At 39.1% G+C, this 21,196-nt stretch overlaps 1 protein-coding gene across 3 annotated transcripts in view; it reads right to left on the bottom strand.

Moving 5' to 3' along the window:
- Positions 1-21,196, bottom strand: part of LOC149781794 (core alpha-(1,3)-fucosyltransferase-like) — a 96,618-nt gene that overhangs the window by 2,866 nt on the left and 72,556 nt on the right. For 2 of the 3 annotated variants that reach the window (XM_089935950.1, XM_089935949.1), the window contains exons 2-3: positions 12,616-12,769; positions 5,291-6,940 (exon numbers count right to left, since the gene is read on the bottom strand). In XM_089935950.1, the coding sequence (XP_089792076.1) occupies positions 5,291-6,249 (959 nt within the window). In that variant the 5' untranslated portion in view covers positions 6,250-6,940; positions 12,616-12,769. The remainder of the gene's footprint in view (positions 1-5,290; positions 6,941-12,615; positions 12,770-21,196) is intronic. The other variant, XM_089935951.1, reaches the window with a different exon arrangement.

Below are 21,196 nucleotides of genomic sequence, written 5' to 3'. Positions count from 1 at the left end.
ACCTGGTGCCTTAGACATTCGTGATAGATAGTACACAACTGGTCCTACCAGCTTTAGTTGTGGTTTACAACACGGCATTATCGCGATTGTAAACAATGTCACGTCCTAGCGTCACGACTGCGATCACAATCCTTTAGAACTTTGAACGAATCTTGATAAGGGACCTACAATTTAATTGGGGTTGGGTTGGGCTGGAATCGTATGCATGTATGTATGTATGTATGCATGTATGTATGTATGTATGTATGTATGTATGTATGTATGTATGCATGCATGTATATAGCTATTATATTAGTTGAAAACTATACACTGAAAAAAAAATCACAAACCTTCACCACCACAATTAGATTAAAAGATTGAAAGGTAGGCCCCTAAAAAGAGTAACATTAAAAAATAACATAAATTCAAGTGTATGTGATGATACTTGACTTTTAAAGTGGCTCATGATTTATTTACTCAAACTTTATTTTTCAAATTTTTTAAGAATAATAAATGTTTAGTTTCCACATTATAGAATACTGCTGGCACTCCCCGCTCATTTATGAGCTCGGCATTCTCAAATTCTGTGCTTCTAAGTTTAACGTAGGTCAATACATGTTTATATATCCCAGATAAAACCAAACATCCAAAGTTTAAAGAGGTCAGCATAATATATGGTACAACAAAATGTTGGTACTTTACGTACTAACAGACGGATGAATTAACTGTACGTACATACGTACCTACATATGTATGTATGTATGAATGTATGTATGTATGTATGTATGTATGTATGTAATGTATGTATGTATGTATGTATGTATGTATGTATGTATGTATGCATTATGTATGTATGTTTCCAAAAAGGCATACAAAACAAAGTTAAAGCATACAAAACAAAGTTAAAGGCAATCCTAAAAATGAAATGTCAGATTAAGCGAAAAGGCCTAAGACCGTAGCTGAAACACAATCTGATGGCGCACCGTACCCCACCCCACTTTATGACATGTGGTAAAAAGTGTCGCACCTATTTTCCATCCCCTAACCGCATCGTGGTCGACTAACATGCATATGTTGTGACAGCTTTGTCAGCTTTGTGTTGCCTTTCGGGAAATTAATCACATCAGAAGATCGGCAAAATGTGTTTCCCCATAATCTTTGGCATGTAAATTAATCCTCGTTATCTAATAAGAGGATATACGACTTCCTAACCGTTACATTGTACATCGTTGCAACGACCACGACCTTGCTCCGGGATATCTCATCGAGTTAGGTGATTGGAAGATTCATAACCCGCTTTTGTCGTTTGTATCCTGTAACGATGAAACTCGGGCAATATTCATGATCATGTAAACAAAACCGGAACTGTATATTAACTTCGTCCTGTACAAAGTTCAACAGAGACCAATTGTATGTGCAAGATATGACAGCATGATGTTTACGTCATCGAAGTACTTAATCGATTTATATTTCTGAATTTTAGTGCAAAGAAGCAATCCCTTTTTAAATTCTGGCCGAATAAAAGTAATCTTTAATGTTAGTTGTAATATTTAACAAAAGTAAGCACTATTGATTTACATCTCTTCCATCAAAGAAGAAAAACAAAACAACAACCCTATTAATCGGGATGGAGATCGTTTACCAAGAACTTAAAGATCGTAGTTCGCGGACATATTTCTCCTATGCCCAAGAAAACACAATGAGAAGAAAACAGTGAGCGGAACCTTTCAGTTATGTGTGCATGGATATAGAATAAAGACAAAACATTTAAATTGTCCAAATGAAACGGGCCTTTATGTTTTATGTGTAATGCATAAAAAGATCTAAGAATGTTCTTTTATTGTCTTTTGAAGAAAACAAATGTGTTACATGTGGAGATTTAGTGCCGATATTCTTGAGAAATAAAGGGGATGGCTGACAGAATATGCATGCAAGTCGAAGTAACTATACACGATAGAGTATGCATACAAGTCGAGGTACCTATACACTACAGAGTACGTATGGCAGTCGAGGTAACTATTTATGATGGAGTATGCATGAAAGTCGAGTAACTATGCATACATGATAGATTATGCATCGGAGTCAGAGTCGAGGTAACTAAACATGATAGAGCAGTGCTGTCCAACCTTTTTGACACCATGGGCCACTGAAAAATGTGTTTCTTAAGGCCGAGGGCCACAGCAGAAAACTGAAAAGCAGCAACTATATAGCTGCTCGAGCTCTGACGGGCCATTTAAAATTAGCTCGCGGGCCGCGGGTTGGACAGCACTGTGATAGAGTATGCATCGGATTCGATAGAGTATGCGTCGGAGTCGAGGTAACTATACATGATATAGTATGCATCGGCGTCGAGGTATTTATACATGATAGAGTTTGCATTGGATTCGAGGTAGTTATACATGATAGAGTATGCATGGGATTCGAGGTAACTATGCATGAACGAGGGTTTATGGAAGTCGAGTAACTATACATGATAGATTATGCATCGGAGTCGATAGAGTGTACGTCGGAGTCGAGGTAACTATTTATAACAGAGTATGCATGGGAGTCGAGGTGACTATTCATTATGGAGTATGCATGAGTGTAGATGACAAAACATTTAAATTGTCCAAATGAAACGGGCCTTTATGTTTTATGTGTAATTCATGGCAGTCGAGGTAAATATACATGACATAATATGCATGGGTGACTAGGTACTATACACTATACACTATAGAGTATGCACAGGAGTCGAAGTAACTATAAACGAAAGAGTATGTATGAGAGACGAGGTAACTATTCATGGTAGGGTATGCATGGAATGCGAGGTACAAATACACGACAGAGTATGCATGGGAGTGGAGGTGACTATTCATGATAGAGTATGCATGAGCGTAGAGGAAACTATACACGATAGAGTATGCATGGCAGTCGAGGTAAATATACATGACATAATATGCATGGGTGACGAGGTAACTATACACTATACACTACAGAGTATGCATAGGAGTCGAAGTAACTATAAACGAAAAAGTATGCATGGGAGTCGATGTAACTATAACGACAGAGAATGCATGGAAGCCGAAGTAACTGTACACGATAGAGTATGTATGGGAGACGAGGTAACTATTCATGATAGAGTATGCATGGAATACGAGGTAAAAATACACGATAGAGTATGCATGGAGGTCGAGGTAACTAAAAACAATACAATATGTTTGGGAATGGCGGTACCTATAAACGATAGGGTATGCATGGGAGTCTAGGTAACTATCCACAGATTATGCATGGGAGTCTAGGTAACTATACACGAGTAAGCATGGAAATCTAGGTAACTATACACAGAGTATGCATGGAAGTTAAGATAACTATTCATGTATATTATCACTCGTGCATATTCTGTCAGATACTGATTCGCATAACGATTACTATTTCCACTAAAGCTTCATAATGAAATATATTTTTTAAAATCAGAGACAAAGAAAAGTGACGAACTGGCTGAACTACATTCTCAAATTTTCGGAACTTTATACTTACATTAAAGAAATAAGTCCATTTATAGTTGAACAACCAAAAGTTTCGTCTCCTTTTAATATCCAACTCGTGCATAATTTAAAACTTCCCGTACGGTTTTTATATCATAACATAATGCGGTGTACGAGAGAGATTTGTGTCCACGTGACGAGAATATATAACATTTCATATAAGAAAGAAGCTGTTTTCAGTAGCACGCGTAATATCTGCTATTTTCAAAAGCAGTACTTTGGCGTCATATTTTAATCATGGCCATTTTTATGGGTTACACCGTTCCATGTCATATAATACAATACCGCAAAGTGTTGTTTTCGAAATTTTACAAAGAAATGTCAAATCTCCGAAATCAGCTTAAATGGAGATAAATGGATGCTTTAGAAACGAAAGGTGGAACTAATTATTTGTTGCAGGGATAGGATTGCATATTTTATACGTAAACTCTAGTCGTGACCAGATATTTTCGTTCAAGCAATCAGAAATTCTAGGTTAGTAAATTACAAACAAAAAGTGCTTATATTCATTACTGTAATTAGTCAATATTTACGAGCACAAAGTGCCTACTTTTCATTACTGTAATTAGTCAATATTTACGAGCACAAAGTGCCTACTTTTCATTACTGTAATTAGTCAATATTTACGAGCACAAAGTGCCTACTTTTCATTACTGTAATTAGCCAATATTTACGAGCACAAAGTGCCTACTTTTCATTACTGTAATTAGTCAATATTTACGAGCACAAAGTGCCTACTTTTCATTACTGTAATTAGTCAATATTTACGAGCACAAAGTGCCTACTTTCATTACTGTAATTAGTCAATATTTACGAGCACAAAGTGCCTACTTTCATTACTGTAATTAGCCAATATTTACGAGCACAAAGTGCCTACTTTTCATTACTGTAATTAGTCAATATTTACGAGCACAAAGTGCCTACTTTTCATTACTGCAATTCAGTCTATGCGTAATTCAATTTATCGAAGAATATGTCTAACTCAGAATTCATCAAAGATCTATTTAATAAGCGTACTTTATAAGAATAAATTATATTTATTGATTCATCTCCTCTCTAGGCTTGCTGTTAATGTATAAAACGAGAACTCACCAGCTTTTAGAATCTTTAAAGGCAAACAAAGAAAAACCTCGCAGAAGGCTCTGAGTTAGACTGTATTATGTTGAGAAAAACTATCACCATTACTGACGCATTGAAAATGAGCAAAACATTTGAAGATTTGATTGCACATACTGCTAGAACGACAAGTGTTGCACAGTTACTACATTTAGAAAACACTGACATCAGAGGACATGGTGAAACAATTCTCACGAGATTAAAACGACATGAGCAATTGTGCATACTAGCAAGCCACTCAAGAAGGAGGATTTCTTTAAATAACAGGGACAGAGTCAAAATACAATTTTTGCCCCGTAATGTTCTTCGCATATAAGAATTGCTGTAATGCTTTATCAATATTATCATTGCCCTGATTTAGACATTTAGATGTTTAACAACAGAATGATGACAACACACCATGTTATAAAAAGAGAATGATGGCTTTATAAACTTTTCCGAACATATGCATGCAGTTAACCATCCGTTTCCTAACGCAGCAGTTTCATTCTTAGAATTGGACACGTTCAGCAGTATTTCATGTAGATCGAAATTAAAATTCGAGCAACATTACACTCTGCCAGCATAATTTCTAACTTTCTCTAACAAATCTTTCCTTTCCCCGCTGTCCTTTCTTTTTGTTGTTGCTTCAGATTTCAAAGATACAAATGCTTATATAATGAACAACTTACTGTAGGGCATTGAGAAACAACTTCTCTGTAATGTAGTGGCGACAGTTAGCATTTTCAAATGCCAGATAAAACTTATAGTCTTTCCTGAGCATGTCAAAACACGTTTTCCCGTCATATCTCGAACATTCCTTGTCTCCACAGTTTCCAAATATGTCGACATCTATATACGTCTGCAACTTTCTGATATATGCTAAACGATTGTTGCTAGCGCCACAGTTGCTTATGAAAGCAGCGGCTTTTTTAGTTTTACCTTCTGCGTAATTTTTTGAAACGTTTTTAAGTTCTGTGAAATTATCAAATGGCACCCATTTTTCATAAGGCGCAACAATAGTGGAGTCCGGCCTATATGTAGCAGTCCAGTTTATGACATTGTTAAGATTATTATAATTTGGTGAAGCCATAGGACTTTCAAGCGCGAAGAAGATCCAAATCTGCTCAGCGAAGCGCTTGGCTTCCATTAGAAAAGGTCCTACGTCGGAGATACCCAAGTCATTTTCCTTAAACAACCTTGCATCCACTTTTGTTTCAGGATTTAACACACTTCCAAGTATTGAACAGTGTTGTACCGGACATTCATGTTCAACAAATATATCTTTTCCAATTTTGACACTCCAGGATGATGCACCATTTTGTGGGTATATATTTTTAGGAGGAAGTGTTGTATCCACTTCCGGTTTAAAGTACTTTTGAGCCAAAATCCTGTCATTTGCGATATCTGAGGTTTTCCAAATATTGACAGGTTTTTTAATGTTTGTTATTTTTAAAAATGTTTGTGTTACGTTTAAAACGATTCCACCTATCATCGCTGTCTTTCTGGTTCCGTAAAGACTGGTCCCATCCATACTGTTATAAATATTTTGCACTTTATTTTGAAAAAGAAAATAAATCGAATAGTTGCAAAATAAAAATAGAATCAAGACAATCCAGAATCTTTTATATATCGATTTGGACTTTATCATTTTCAAAGTTTTCTGAACTGACCAGGCATACAATCGTATATCTGCAAACGTCTGTAGGTAATGTACCTTCCATTCAAAAGTTCACAACATCTGCGGGATTCTTCGTCAATTCTCCCAAGAAGAAATCTATTGCTGAGAATATCCTAATCCGTAATAACACAACTGAAAATCGACAGAGTCTTTGCCAATGAATTCCTTTCCTCGTTTGACTGGAAATTTCAACTAAGTCATACAATACTGTATGTCAGACATTGGCGCAACATTTAGAGATATGCCAGACTTGAACACGTTTTACTGGACTAAAACTGAAACAATCTTCATTATACGAAAGTTGCAACAGCATGCAACTCCATCTCAAGAATTTTGTTTTCTTCCAGTTAGCTAATTCATATCCACGTTAATCTCTTACTTCTAAAATAGAAATTAAGCAATCAATCGTCGTTTACTCCAGAGGTGTTGAATAGCTGAATTAAAAAATGATAAATCAATCTTCCCCTTGTATCTGCGTGCAGAAAATTGGTTCAATTATGCGAACAACTGCCGCTGGGAATCGGTCTCACGCGACACTAGTTGACATATTCCCTGGAAGAATTTTGACTGGTGACACTGCGAGAGAAGTTCAAGAAAGATCTGTCTGCCAGCGGTAATCTAGATATTTTATATCGTTGGACTGCGTACAACCATCCGAGTTCTGTAAATAAAACAAAGAAGAAAAACGAGAAAGGAACAACAAATGTTTGGAAGATAGATAAATAGCCTAAATTATGTAAGTTATTCTATCGAAAAAATACAATCATTCATTCTGATAATTTGTGGACTAAGCGAAGGTGCAGACTTTAATAAACATGTATGTACGTTATGTATGTATGTTATTACTACATATGTGTAGCTCAACTGGTAGAGCGTCTGACTCGTAATACTAGCGTCGCGGGTTAGACACTGCTCATACCAGTCAGGTTCGGCTGTCTCTATGGGTCCTTGGGAAAAGCATTTCACTTCCATCTGCTCGGCTTGATATACTCAATATATTATGTTTGAAATGCCGTTCTGGCCATAATGTGGTAACGCTTCGCGATATCGAGGCTCGATTAAGCAAGGATCACTCAGCAAATACTTGTCAATCAATGTTGTGTGCGAAATAAAACCCTCCATTACACGCAATCGAGTTATCCACTTCGGGAAATCAAAACCTCCACTTGGCGTTATGGAACTAGATGGAAGGCAAACAGCACACTGATCTTAATGACCCTCACAGCTTGCCATAGCGTGAAGACGCTTCGCGTTTTCGAAGCTCAAATGCAAAGACTGAATATGTGATCTCACGAGAACCTATTGGATCCAACAAAAAATACGGTAATTATCACATGATTCTTTTCCTGGGAGCGTATTCGAGCAATCTTTTCACGCCATCTTGATCATGCGATTAAAACCAACTTTCTGATTCGCCGATTCGAGATTTGCGTATTAGTGCCTCGTCAACGTACATATTCGCGTATTCATGCTTCGACTAAGCGCATTCAAGATTCGAGAACACTAGATGTTTGCACACTGTGGCCCAGATAGCCTGTCAGGTAGTTGAATTACACTAAGCGGGAATCTCAGATGGACGAAGTAGAGAACTCGAATGCTGGTAATGGAGAACTTAATAACGCGAGTAACCACCGAGATCAGTAGAAAAAGAACATTCTTAGATCTTTTTATGCATTACACATAAAACATAAAGGCCCGTTTCATTTAGTACGTACGTATGGAGGGGGAGGGGTGTTAACCCAAATGCATAAGCTTGCGTATGGGTGGTGGTGTCTACTGATGATAATGTACGTACGCATAGGAAAGGTGGGGGTGGGTGGGATGAAACCTCGATAATAATTTGTCAAATACGTAACATGTTCAACTGGATTCAGTCGGCTTTTGAATTTGAGCGGACATTAGACTAACTTTTTAAAGTTACGCAGCTTATTTCTTTGATGCAGCCAGACATTCATCGTCGGTGAACTGTTTTATTAAACACGTTAATATTATTAATCTTTGATCGTTTCTGAGTGGATTAAGTATAGACCGTTCTATATAATGGGGGGGGGGGGAGTGTCAAGTGTACGCACGCAGGTGGAGGTTGGTTAAACAGTACGCACGTGTACACGGAAGGGGAGGGTTCAAGCTTTGACAGATTTTTGCGTACGTACTAAATGGATGGCCCCTCATACAATTTTGTTTTCAAAACATATCAGATTAGAACCGTCCCATTAGCATAAAAGAACCTAGAGATTGAGTTGTGTTCTCTTCTTGTGCTCTAATAGACCACGATATACTCGTGACCTTTTGGGTTCAAGTAAAAACGAGTTGGTTTAGTCGACAACAACTTGTGGTATGGAAGCGGATCTAGTTGGTACAATTACATCCTTACCAGAGGCCAGACTCTTTACTGTCCCTTTCTCAAATATGAGAAAGTAGTGAGTATCATAATAGCCCTCGAACACACACACACACACACACACACACACACATGCCAAAACGGAATAGACCATAATATAGTCAAGCTCTTTATGGACCTGGGGACTAAGTACCCGTAGATGGTAGCCCTCTTTATGGACCTGGGGACTAAGTACCCGTAGATGGTAGCCCTCTTTATGGATCTGGGGACTAAGTACCCGTAGATGGTAGCCCTCTTTATCAACCTGGAGACTAAGTACCCGTAGATGGTAGCCCTCTTTATGGACCTGGAGACTAAGTACCCGTAGATGGTAGCCATCTTTATGGACCTGGGGACTAAGTACCCGTAGATGGTAGCCCTCTTTATCAACCTGGAGACTAAGTACCCGTAGATAGTAGCCCTCTTTATCAACCTGGAGACTAAGTACCCGTAGATGGTAGCCCTCTTTATGGATCTGGGGACTAAGTACCCGTAGATGGTAGCCCTCTTTATGGACCTGGGGACTAAGTACCCGCAGATGGTAGCCCTCTTTATGGACCTGGAGACTAAGTACCCGTAGATGGTAGCCCTCTTTATGGACCTGGAGACTAAGTACCCGTAGATGGTAGCCCATTCTTCATACTATGAATATTAGGAAAAGTCCTTAAATTCATTACCACGCCAAAATATTCTCTTGTAAGAAACTGCCACTATATCGTAGTGAGGTTTTATTTCAGAAAAAAATAATGTTACCTTTGATTTATGCTTATTTGGATCAAGTAAAAGATAAATTTATTGACATTGCTACGTGTCGGCATCAGGGATCTGACAGATATTGGCTAATGAGCTTTTTTTCTGGCTAGTATATATTTTCTAATAGAGGTATACTATCTTCATTAACATAACAGAGATGAAGAATTCAGCCAGCGAAAATCATTACAGTAGCCGTCGAAAACTAACACGGATTTACTAGTAATCTAATATTGGGGACAGAAATCGGAACACACTGGATGTCTTTCCGCCAGTTTTTGAAAAAGTGGATTCTGGAAGAATAGCCGAGAGTTATTCTGATTGCACTCTTGTCGTTACATTAGTGGCATAAAGCTTTTATGACCTTGTATGATCTTTCTCATAGATCTAGCCGCCGATTCTAAATCTAGCCTGATTATTGTCCCTTGACGGACCATACTCAGTTTTATGTAAATTAGATGTCTGTGTAACAAACGAGTTAATCTATAGTATTCTATGTACGAAATCATGCATAAGTTTCCCGTAATATTGTAAGGGGCTGTTTAAGTTTTGTTTCCCAATACGGAATTATTTATAAACTAATAATTTTTGAAGAACAGGAAGTTAGGTGTTACCCATGAGATTGATATGTATCAAGCCATCACGTGATTCAATTCTATTCATAATTGTACAGGACTGTACTGCTGGCCCCGGTTATTCGGCCAATTCAAACGCAGTACACCACAGCTTTACTAGTGTTCGAGTCTGGTGGTCACTGTTTCTGTGTTGATCAGCAACCGTCCTAACATAATTTACACAAGAAAAGAAAAATTAATACATTAAATATGAAGTTATAAGAGGGAATATTTCAGAGTTTCTACGTTCGTATTTGCCGAATATTTTGTCTATGTTCTAGTTATATGGATCGGTATGGTACAGCAAAGACACTTCACTAAGATCCTGAGTATAATTTTAGCTTATGTCCTAGCTTTAACATTGGATATTAAATAACTTACTTAATCACGTACCAAACAAAACAGCTAGTTAACCCGTTACGTTGACTCTTTTTGAACTAGTACAAAGCCATTTTATAACTTTTGTAGGATGTGTTTCAGGGCCGCATTGTGGTATTGAAGAAAACATAAAAACTCATCAATCAGAAGGCAAGAAGAAATTACTGAACAATACTAACGCATTGGCAGTATAAGGAAATAAATAAATTGAATATAAAAAGAAACAAATTATCATCCCATTTTTTTCAGTCGGTCGCCTCACACCGCAGTAACTATATCGATGTTCTGTGATTTCATTGATAGTCAATGGCTGCAACTAATTCTTTGCTGACCGTTTTTCTTTATTGCTTTAGGATATCGTTATATTATTTCCTTGCTTAAGGATATCGTTATATTATTTCCTTGCTTAAGGATATCGTTATATTATTTCCTTGCTTAAGGATATCGTTATAATTTTCTTTTTCTGACAGTTAATATTTAACCACTATTTAGTACATTAAAGGTTACTAAACACCGTTGGAAATATGATTCCATTGTCGTTATAATCATATTTGCTATTAAGAACATCTACGATGACGACGATTACAGCAACAACACTGGCTGAAACAAATGCCATCGAAACCTGAATAACCTAGATCTAGACTAGAATCCTAATGCACCCCTTTTTATTCCCTTCAACAGTAATATGGCGGCCACGGGTGATCTAAGGCGCTCGCCTGTACAGATCTCTCACATCTTACCTCTGTCTGCGTGGGTTCGAGTCTCGAGTCGACCATAATAAAAATCTGGCTGAAAATGGCGCTAAACGTATTCAGCATCACCTTCTGAAGAATTATTTTACAAACAACGACAAGTAAAACAAATTTAAAGAAAACAACTTGTTCTTTGGGGAAAAAAATGTCCCCGGTTTATATAGGAATAATATCAAACTGAAGACTTGACGAATCTAATTTGAGAATTCTCAAGAAGGAACAATGCCAACACCTTGCTTAATCTTAGACGTGAAAACTTTTAGTTCAAGCTGATATATTAAAAATAAATCAACCGAGCTAAATATAATTAACAGACAATCAAAAGGTTATCAACACATCACCTGTGTTTATGAATTTTATATCAATAACATAAAGGAAGAATAAGGCAACATGACTCAATATTGTTCGATACATAAGTTGAAAAGATATATGTATTTGTATATATTTTATACAAGTATACACAAGTTTAAAAAATATATGTACGTGTAGATATAAGTATACACATATTGATACAAACATACTGCTTTTAAATACATTCTGAGTATTAAGCATTTGATTTTAACAGCTTGGTATCTACTGACAAGACTAGAAATGAAAATGTATCTGACTAAATGTAGCAATGTAATTGTATTCCTTATTTACTGAAACTTGTTCTACTTCTGAAAATGGATATCAACAATGTTTCTGATACAAATCGATAAATTCAGCTGGTACCTCCATATTTGAATGGCGAAATACATTTCGTCAGAAAATTGCATCCGATAGGTCAGTTTCAAACACTTACCAAATACGTATATTTATCCAAAAGACTTCAAAGGAATTTCACCTTTTACCGCAGAACTTTACTTTTCAGTATAACTATACCAAAATCAAGACTGGTCGAACATTGTAATTCTCTCATAAATAATGTTGCAAGGGAAGGATTTGTGTGAATAAGGTAGGAGTGATCAAAACTGTGACATCTGTAAGATCTTGTGAGACATGACAAAGAAGAATTCACTTGTTAATCAAAATTTAGCTGGACACCGTCCATACCACCGTGACAGTTCATTACAACAAATACTAAAATGTGACAACTTCACTCACAACTTTCCGTTATCAAATTGTTGTCAATTGCTCCAACGCTATATATAATACCTACTGACATAGTGTACTGTGTTAACATTCTGCTGTTATTGGCATACATTTCACCAGAGCCGCGGAAAGGATTTGTGGGCCCTAGGAAAATTATCCTGTAGGCCCCTATCAATTAAAATTTTTTTTACGACGGTGGCCTCCTGACCGTTGTGGGCCCCAGGAATTTCGTCCTAGTTGTCCTACCCTGCCCGCGGCCCTGCATTTCACACTTCGTCATGTGCGTTATAATTCCAAAGCGCCAGAAGCAGAATGAGAAAACTTAGAGAAAACTGTGACATGTGCAAAATTGTGACTTCCTGTATCTGTTCTCATATACAGTACTCACTGAATAAAGATGGTATCATCCCTACCCTCCAATGTCAATGTCCTCTCCCCAGATTGTGCTTGGATTCTTCCACCTGAACAGTAAAGCAAATGAACATGCTAGAAGAATAACGTCACTCTCCGAGTCTCAGCTATAATGTGTCGCTCTCCTCACCCTACAAACGAAGATAACCTTTAGCCTGGTTAATCAAACGCCAATCCTCTCTCTATATATATTTCAACTATGAAAGGACATCGCCGCCAAAAATGTGAAATTAAAATCAATTATGCAACATTCAAATAAACCAACAAAAGACAAAATTAAACAAGCATGCTTGTAAATGAAATAAAATAAAATAAAATAATAAGGCTCAGACAATAAGAGCAATACACAAACGAGACAGGTAAATTTCAAAAGACACATATTAATATAAATGTTCGTAGAGAATGTTAATATAAATGTTCGTAGAAAACCTTCCGGTCTTTCCAAACAACACTTATAGATTCGTACGTTTTCTTGAAACTAAAACATGGGTACATATTCCGCAAAAGAATTATCCTTAAAACTGAAACTCTCGTATTTATATAATATTAAAAGCAATAATAACGGCAAAACAGTAGTGTGTAAAAGTTTCTTTTGCAAATCCAACAATATAGACACATTTCTGTTTATTTTAATGAGGACAAAATATGCTTTTTTGATGTTATAGCTTGTTATGTGATTCCCTTTTCTGCCTACTAAAAAAGAAACAACTGTATTTAGGAAATGATACTCCACATTAACTTACCATTTCCTACATATGCATATTTTTATAAAGTAAAACGGTTGTTCTGCCTTGATCTAAAAAATTTTTTTACTATCTTTATTGTTTGTTTTTCACTTAAATTTTTTTCTTTAATCTACGTTCTCTTTCCTATATTCAGAATTAATTCAAGTCTTCTGAGGTTCTTTTTCGTCATCTGCATGAATTACAGTATCCATAAAGTTTTCGATGTAATAAGTGCGTGTGTTGTATTTATCACAAATTGCATGTCGCAGAGTTATCTGGTGTAAGCTTCTTTTTCTTCCTGACTGACAAGGGGGTCCCAAGTGGCCGAGTGGGCTAAAGCTCTCTCCGTTACGGATCATTGCCATCTCTCCTCTGTCTGCGCCGGTTCGAGCCTCGGATTCAGCCAATGTGGGTATGTGAGAAAGCTTGCCAGTAGCTTATCGTGGGTCAGTGGTTCTTTCCATGGTTTTCCCGGGTTCTTCCTCCACCATTAATACTGGCCGCCATGTATAGTCTATCGTGTGCTGAAAAATGGCGTTAAACCCCACAACAACAAAATCTTCCCGACTGGTGGGAAAGAAATATAATTGGAATTCTTATGCCAGGTCTAGGTCATAAACATAATGATTATATGGATACATGTCATTAATTAATTGTTTAATTTCGATATGTATTTTCACCCAATATATGTGTATTTTAATATAATCTTTCATTTGACTTAATAGTAAAAGTGTCGTATTTTGTTCTCATTATGCATCGGTTATATAAAATTGAATTATTGAATTTCTCCAAATTTTTGTTTCTAAAACTATGCAACTTGACATGCATTAAAACAATTAGGAAAGTATCTGTTATGTTTGCTAATTCAACACCTGATTTGTCAATATCCACATTTACTTTGAAATAAGAAATTAAAATCTTCCTTCTCTGTTTTTATACACACACACACCCCACCCCAAAGGTTTATCCTCTCATATATCTATGATTTTGTTTTGTCCATTCAAAGAACACAACGTAATAAGTAATATCTGTAAGCTTCTCCATGGACCTGACATAATAAGACCATCAAATCAATCAACCATCTCCATGGACCTGACATAATAAGACCATCAAATCAATCAACCATCTCCATGGACCTGACATAATAAGACCATCAAATCAATCAACCATCTCCATGGACCTGATATTATAAGACCATCAAATCAACTATCTCCATGGACCTGATATTATAAGACCATCAAATCAATCAACCATCTCCATGGACCTGACATAATAAGACCATCAAATCAATCAACCATCTCCATGGACCTGATATAATAAGACCATCAAATCAATCAACCATCTCCATGGACCTGACATAATAAGACCATCAAATCAATCAACCATCTCCATGGACCTGACATAATAAGACCATCAAATCAATCAACCATCTCCATGGACCTGATATTATAAGACCATCAAAAGTAGTGAAGTGGGATACCCTGGCGACAATGGGAATTAGCATTAAAAACACCCCTGGGACGATATAGCGACAATGGGAAATTTAACATTACGAAAAACCCCTGGGACACTACAGCGACAAGGGGAAATTAACATGGGAAATATATTTTGGGGCTGTTGAGCGACAAGGGGAAATCAACATGGGAAATATATTCTGGGACTGTTGAGCGACAAGGGGAAATTAACATGGGAATTTGGGACTGTTGAGCGTCCAATGGAACAGGGTCGGGACCCTATTTTAATAAGGTCCCGACCTGATGGGTCTATGGAAATGGAACAGGCGAAAATTGAAACAGGGAGGGGTCTTTATTTTTTTTTTTAAAAAAAATAAAAAAAGGTAGGCAATGATAGTCAAGATCTTTTCGAGATATTGGAGTGGCCCTGGAAAGGGCCTTTGGGTTTTATGTTAATATTAAGATATATTAACATAAAGGGCACCGCATTGGTCTTCTTCTTGTCCTTAGGCTGCGCCTGACTGCAGGACCGTAAATCAGGACTCTTTTGAGGCATCCTTGACGCTCCACATATACTCTTCGCATCCACAGACTGGTGCCTGTCCTGTGGACAACTGTCCACTTGGATCGGACATACGTCGGTATGTCCGTCCTGAACATCATCGAAGACACAAGCGTAGAAGACTGAACGTCGGTCCACATGTTGAGGCTCCGAGAACAGGTGAAGGCTGCACTTATTTATAGGGAGAGGTAGGATTGAAAAGGATTGAGTTCGTTGACCAATCCAAACACGCGTTACAAAATTCAGTAAGCCCACATCCAATCCGAAGAGAGCAGTCTGTGACGTCACATGGTCTATATAGATTCGCTAGCGCCTGTGCGCAGTCAATTCATGTAACAGTTTTTCAACATGATGGAAACTCAGAAAACGATAAATTGGGGTGCACCAACCGTGGAGACTACCCAAGGGAACCCGAACTTACTTTCAGAAGAGGTGAATTGGGATTTTGTGGATTTTCTTACCTCGCAAGAATTTGTTCCGGAACTTTCGCCACCTTCTCCTTCATTACCGCACGTGGAGAAACGTGATCTATCGCCTCGTACCAGGGCTGAAGCTTTGGCACAAATTCATGCCAGTGATTTTGAAGAGGACATGAGTGAACCAGAATTCAAGCCTAGAGAGTCTTCCTCTAAACAAAGTTCACCACCCTTAGTCAACCCTGAAAATTACTATCACATTCGAGAGACAGAAAAGCGCTCCTCTAGAAAATTTAGAACCACGGTTTACACGTACAGGGTGAAGTTTGAAAATTTAAAGTCCGACGTACCGTTAGAGAAAGCAGAAGGGTTCATCACCGAGATGTGGGATTCTTTACTCACCTCACTCAAGCGACAATGTCAAGCCAAAGAAGATGATCGCTTGAGACTTTCCATACAACACGACGGCTTGAAATCCCCTGTTTGGATCGAGTTTAGTAGCCCTGCAGAATTGACCCCTTCCAAAGTCATGGACAAAATTCAACACGTACAACAATTCAATGACCAGTTTGACATCACCGACGGAAAAGCCACACTGTTTATGACCCACGTCTCTCCTCCTCAAGGGACTGGACGCAAAAAGATGTTATTGGTGAACGACTTTCGCAGCATTAATCGTAGCCTCGTCCAAATTCACAATTCTCAAGACCAGATGTGTTTAGCCAGGGCTATTGTGGTGGGACGAACCTATACCAAGAAGAACGACACGGTAGAATGGAAAAGAGCCTAGAAAACTATTCAAAAATCGGACCGAGCCAAATAACGAAATGAAGCAGAACTCCTGTTACAACAAGCCGGCCTGTCCACAGACACACCCTGTGGCATTCCTGAAATGCAAACATTGCAAGATGTCTTAGCTCCACGCTACACCTTGAAAGTGCACCCTCAAGAAGTGCGTGGGTCTCTGTTGTTTCGAGGCCAAGACTTTAAAGATGGAAAATACATTCACCTCTATCATCACGATGACCATTTCGATACCATTACCAGTATTACCGCATTCCTGGGATACAGTTATTACTGTGAGAAATGTGACTATGGTTATAATAATCGAGAGCAACACAAACATTGTGGATCGAAATGCTCAGCATGTTTGGCCTCTCCACCCTGTCTGAGCGAAGGACAAGAACGAGTGCATTGTTCTACCTGTCTGCGTACGTTTGTCAGTCCAGCCTGTTACCAACAACATTTGAAGACGCAATGTTCACGGAAGAAATTTGCTTGTGAACTGCTGAGATTGTGCCCTACGTGTGGACAAGGCATACTTACCAATAATGCCAAGGCACACGTATGTCGAGGAAAGAAAAAATGTCACATTTGTCACCACATCGTGGACTTGGAACACGAATGCTACGTGCAAAAATACCAACCCCAACATGAGAAAGAGGATGGACACAATAAGAAAGGCAATTTCATCTTTTTCGATTTAGAATGCATGCAAGAGACCGGCATTCACATTCCTAATTTCTGCGTGACTCATCCAGAGTGCGAGAAGTGCATTCAAGAACCTATCTTCAGTCATTGCCCTCACTGCAGCAAGATTCCTGGAGCGCGTGAAAAACTCTTTCGGGGACCGAACACGCTAGCCGATTTCGCCCGATGGGTCTTAGACCCCATTGACAAGACGTGGAGCCAAGAGGACATCGAACGTTACGGAGATTGTCATCGTCATGCACGGTGATGGCTCACAATTTCTCGGGATACGATGGACAGTTTCTTTTGAGATACTATACGGAACATGGCACCGAACGTCCTAAAGTCACTTTGAACGGAGCCAAAATCATTTTCATGCAAGTGGGACAAGTGCAGTTTAAAGACTCGATGAGTTATTTGGCCATGCCTTTGAGTCGAATGCCTAAAACGTTTGGAATGACAGAAATGGCTAAAGGGTACTTTCCACACTCTTTCAATACCGAAGCCAATCAACATGCCGTTCTACCCCATTTATCTGAGGCTCACTATTACGACCCCGACACATGCGTACCGAACAACGAGAAGCTTTCTACGCTTGGTACCAGGTCCATGCCTCCGACCCTTTCGACTTTCAGGAAGAAATGCTAAAGTATTGTCGTTCCGACGTGGACATTTTACGGCGTTGCTGTGGAAAATTTCGAGAACTGTTCATGGAACACGGAGGGGTCCATCCTTTGAAGGAAGCTTGCACCATTGCCAAAGCGTGTTCCTTAGTGTACCGGCAACGATTCATGCCTGAAAACACCGTGGCTGTCATCAGTCCTCAAACGACCAACTATGTCAAACGTCAATACTCGGTCAAAGCCCTACGCTGGTTACATTACTTGTGCGACAAGGAAGACAAGTGGATTCAGCATGCCCGCAACGGAGGGGGCGAAAAGACCATCGGAACGTATTCGGTCGATGGTTGGGACTTAGAAAACCCCAAGATCGTGTACGAATTTAACGGTTGCTTATTTCACGGATGTCCCGTCTGTTACCCTGACCGTGGCACTAAAAATCAGTTTTTACAAAGAACCATGGAAGACTTGTACCAGGCCACTTGTCAGCGACGCCTAAAGTTAGAACAGGAAAGATACAAGTGGTGGAAATGTGGGAACACGAGTACGATCACCGTTTGAAAACCAATCCTGAGTTTAAACGCCTCGTGGAAAGTTACAAGCTGATGGACCCCCTGAATCCGAGGGATAGTTTGTACGGAGGAAGGACCAATGCCACCTGTTTGCTGTACCAAGCCGACGAAGAGAAAGGAGAAGAAATCAAATACTTGGATGTGTGTTCGCTGTATCCTTACGTATGCAAATATTGTCGCTTTCCTGCAGGGCACCCACAATTGTTAACGGAACACATCGACCCCAACAACACTCGACAATATGAAGGCTTGATCAAGTGCAAAGTTTTGCCTCCCACCGACTTGTACCATCCCGTGCTACCTTACCATTGCCAAGACAACTGATGTTTCCTTTGTGTCGTATTTGTGCCGAAACGTGCAAGCAAGAACAACCTTGTCATCACACCCAGCAAGAACGCGCCTTGACGAGAACCTGGGTGAGCGTAGAATTGTTCAAAGCTCTGGACATGGGATACCAACTGTTAGAAGTGTACGAAATTTGTCACTTTCCCAAGACACAACAATACCACAAGGGTGACCCCACTCAGAAAGGCATTTTCGCAGACTACGTGGATGCCTTTTTGAAACTGAAGCAAGAAGCCAGCGGCTATCCTTCTTGGTGTCACACTCCCGAAGACCAAATACAATTCAAAGAGAAATACCGGGCACAAGAAGGCATCTCTTTAGATCACATCGAGAAAAACGAAGGCAGGCGATCATTTGCCAAAGTGATGTTAAATTGCTTGTGGGGTAAAATGGCACAACAACCGTGTTTACCCAAGACGGAATATTTGACCGAACCTTCCCGCTATTTCCAGATGATTCACGACAGAACCAAATTCATGAAACACGTGGACGTCGTTCGCGAGGATTTGATCTTGGTCAATTACGAAGAAGATCTGGAGTTTGTACAAAATTACCCCTTTGGACATGTCATCATTGCGGCTTACGTGACAGCTCATGCTCGCTTAAAATTGTACGAAGCTTTAGAACTGTTAGGGGAACGTGTCCTGTACTTTGACACGGACAGTTGCATTTAGATCCATCACCCGAGTCAACAGCACCCTGACATCGAAGGAGACCGTTTAGGAGCCTGGACAGACGAGCACCCTGATGACAAGATTCTAAGTTTCGTCAGTGGCGTTCAAAAAAATTACGGCTACGAATAGCGGGACAAACAAGGAGAAGTGCACACGAGGTGTAAAGTGAAAGGATTGACTCTTAATTATCGTACCAGTCGAGTGGTGAACTTTGACGTATTGAAAGAAGCCTTACAGTCTAGAGAAGATGAACACTTTAAAGTGACCACTTATCAGCCCAACAAAATTGTACGTTTACCCACCCACCACATCGTCAGTCGACCCTTAGAAAAAGTCTATCAAATCGTGTACAAGAAGCGAGTGCGGCTTCCCAACCACTTTACATTGGCACGATCTAAGTGTTCGTCGATGACTTTGAGAGTGGAGGAAGAGGGAGCAGAGACAGCAGAGGTAGCCATAGTGTCAGGAATGTCACTTGTGACACGAAAACAAACAAGACAAGAGTTTATATACTTTTTTCAGAACACGTTTATTGAATGTTTTAAAGATGAATACGAAAGACAAAAATACATAAAAGCCAAAGGCTTAAGTACAACGATAAAAGGCACATGAAAACCATTAACGTGGAATAAAAACAAGTGTCTGTACAACATGTTTTGGGTAATGTTCTGACCAGTTCTATAGGGGGTAAGGTCACACAAGTGTCCTCCCGAAAGGACCTTTCAGGCATGTCCACGACAGTCCTGTCCTGGGTGACGGTTTCTTCTTCTTCTGGCACTGTCACTAACACTGTTTGAAAAGTGACTTTTTTCCTTGAACCACTCTCGTGCATACTGGGCCACTTCTTGGGTCCAAGCCTCAAAACCCCCTTTTTCCAGGCACGGACATCTGTCCAGTGGGGGTGCAAGTCACAAGCTACACACACATCGTCATACACGTCTTCGGTAGCTAAAAGTTGACGAATCTTTTTTTCCCGTAGAGGTCGAGAAGTATCCAGATGAAACCGCAAGGTTTTGAGCAAAAGGAGTCTTTCGTGACCATTTAAGGACATTTGGGTGGTAATTACTGTTCGTAAAGAGTCCACAAGAATCGGCTGGTAAACGAAATCCCAGAAAACAAGTCACTAAGACACACACTATGCGTCGTCCCAAATTGATTGGATACAGTTCTTGTAATAATTGATGGTAATGATCCACGGTTTGAACATGGTCATTGAATTCCTTCCACGGAATCTGTTCAATCACATGTGATAAAAGTCGTGGCATGGATTCCTGTTTTTATAGTCTCCTTGTTTCGGAAGCAATACACGTGCTTTCTAGCCAGAGATCTTCGTTCTCCAGTGGGAAATTTAAATGCTCCAAACTGTAACCTACAGTTCAAACTTCGTTTAGAAGTTTCCTCTTCCGCTAAGCAGATTCCACGTAATAGACCTTTGTAATCCTTTAACTCGTCTTCCTCAATGCGTTATACTAGGTGAATGTCGAAGTAACCAAAATGATGAACATTTCGATCATTCACTAACTCAAAGTGTTGAACAAGATCTGACCACTGGAAAAATTTCTGACGAATCAGTTCTTTTATACCATTCAGGTACCAGTGGTTCAAACACCGGTGACGTAACGGATGCAATTGTTCTTTACGTTTGACTTGTATTTTGACCAGCTCTCGGTAAATGCGTTCTCTCAACTCCACAGGCAAAGCACGAATGTTCTCTTGTAAA

The sequence above is a fragment of the Sinohyriopsis cumingii genome, chromosome 15, assembly GCF_028554795.1.
Source record: "Sinohyriopsis cumingii isolate HCF-2022 chromosome 15, ASM2855479v2, whole genome shotgun sequence".
In the NCBI taxonomy this organism is placed as follows: Eukaryota; Metazoa; Mollusca; class Bivalvia; order Unionida; family Unionidae; genus Sinohyriopsis; species Sinohyriopsis cumingii.
This window is presented reverse-complemented; position numbering and strand designations above follow the sequence as displayed.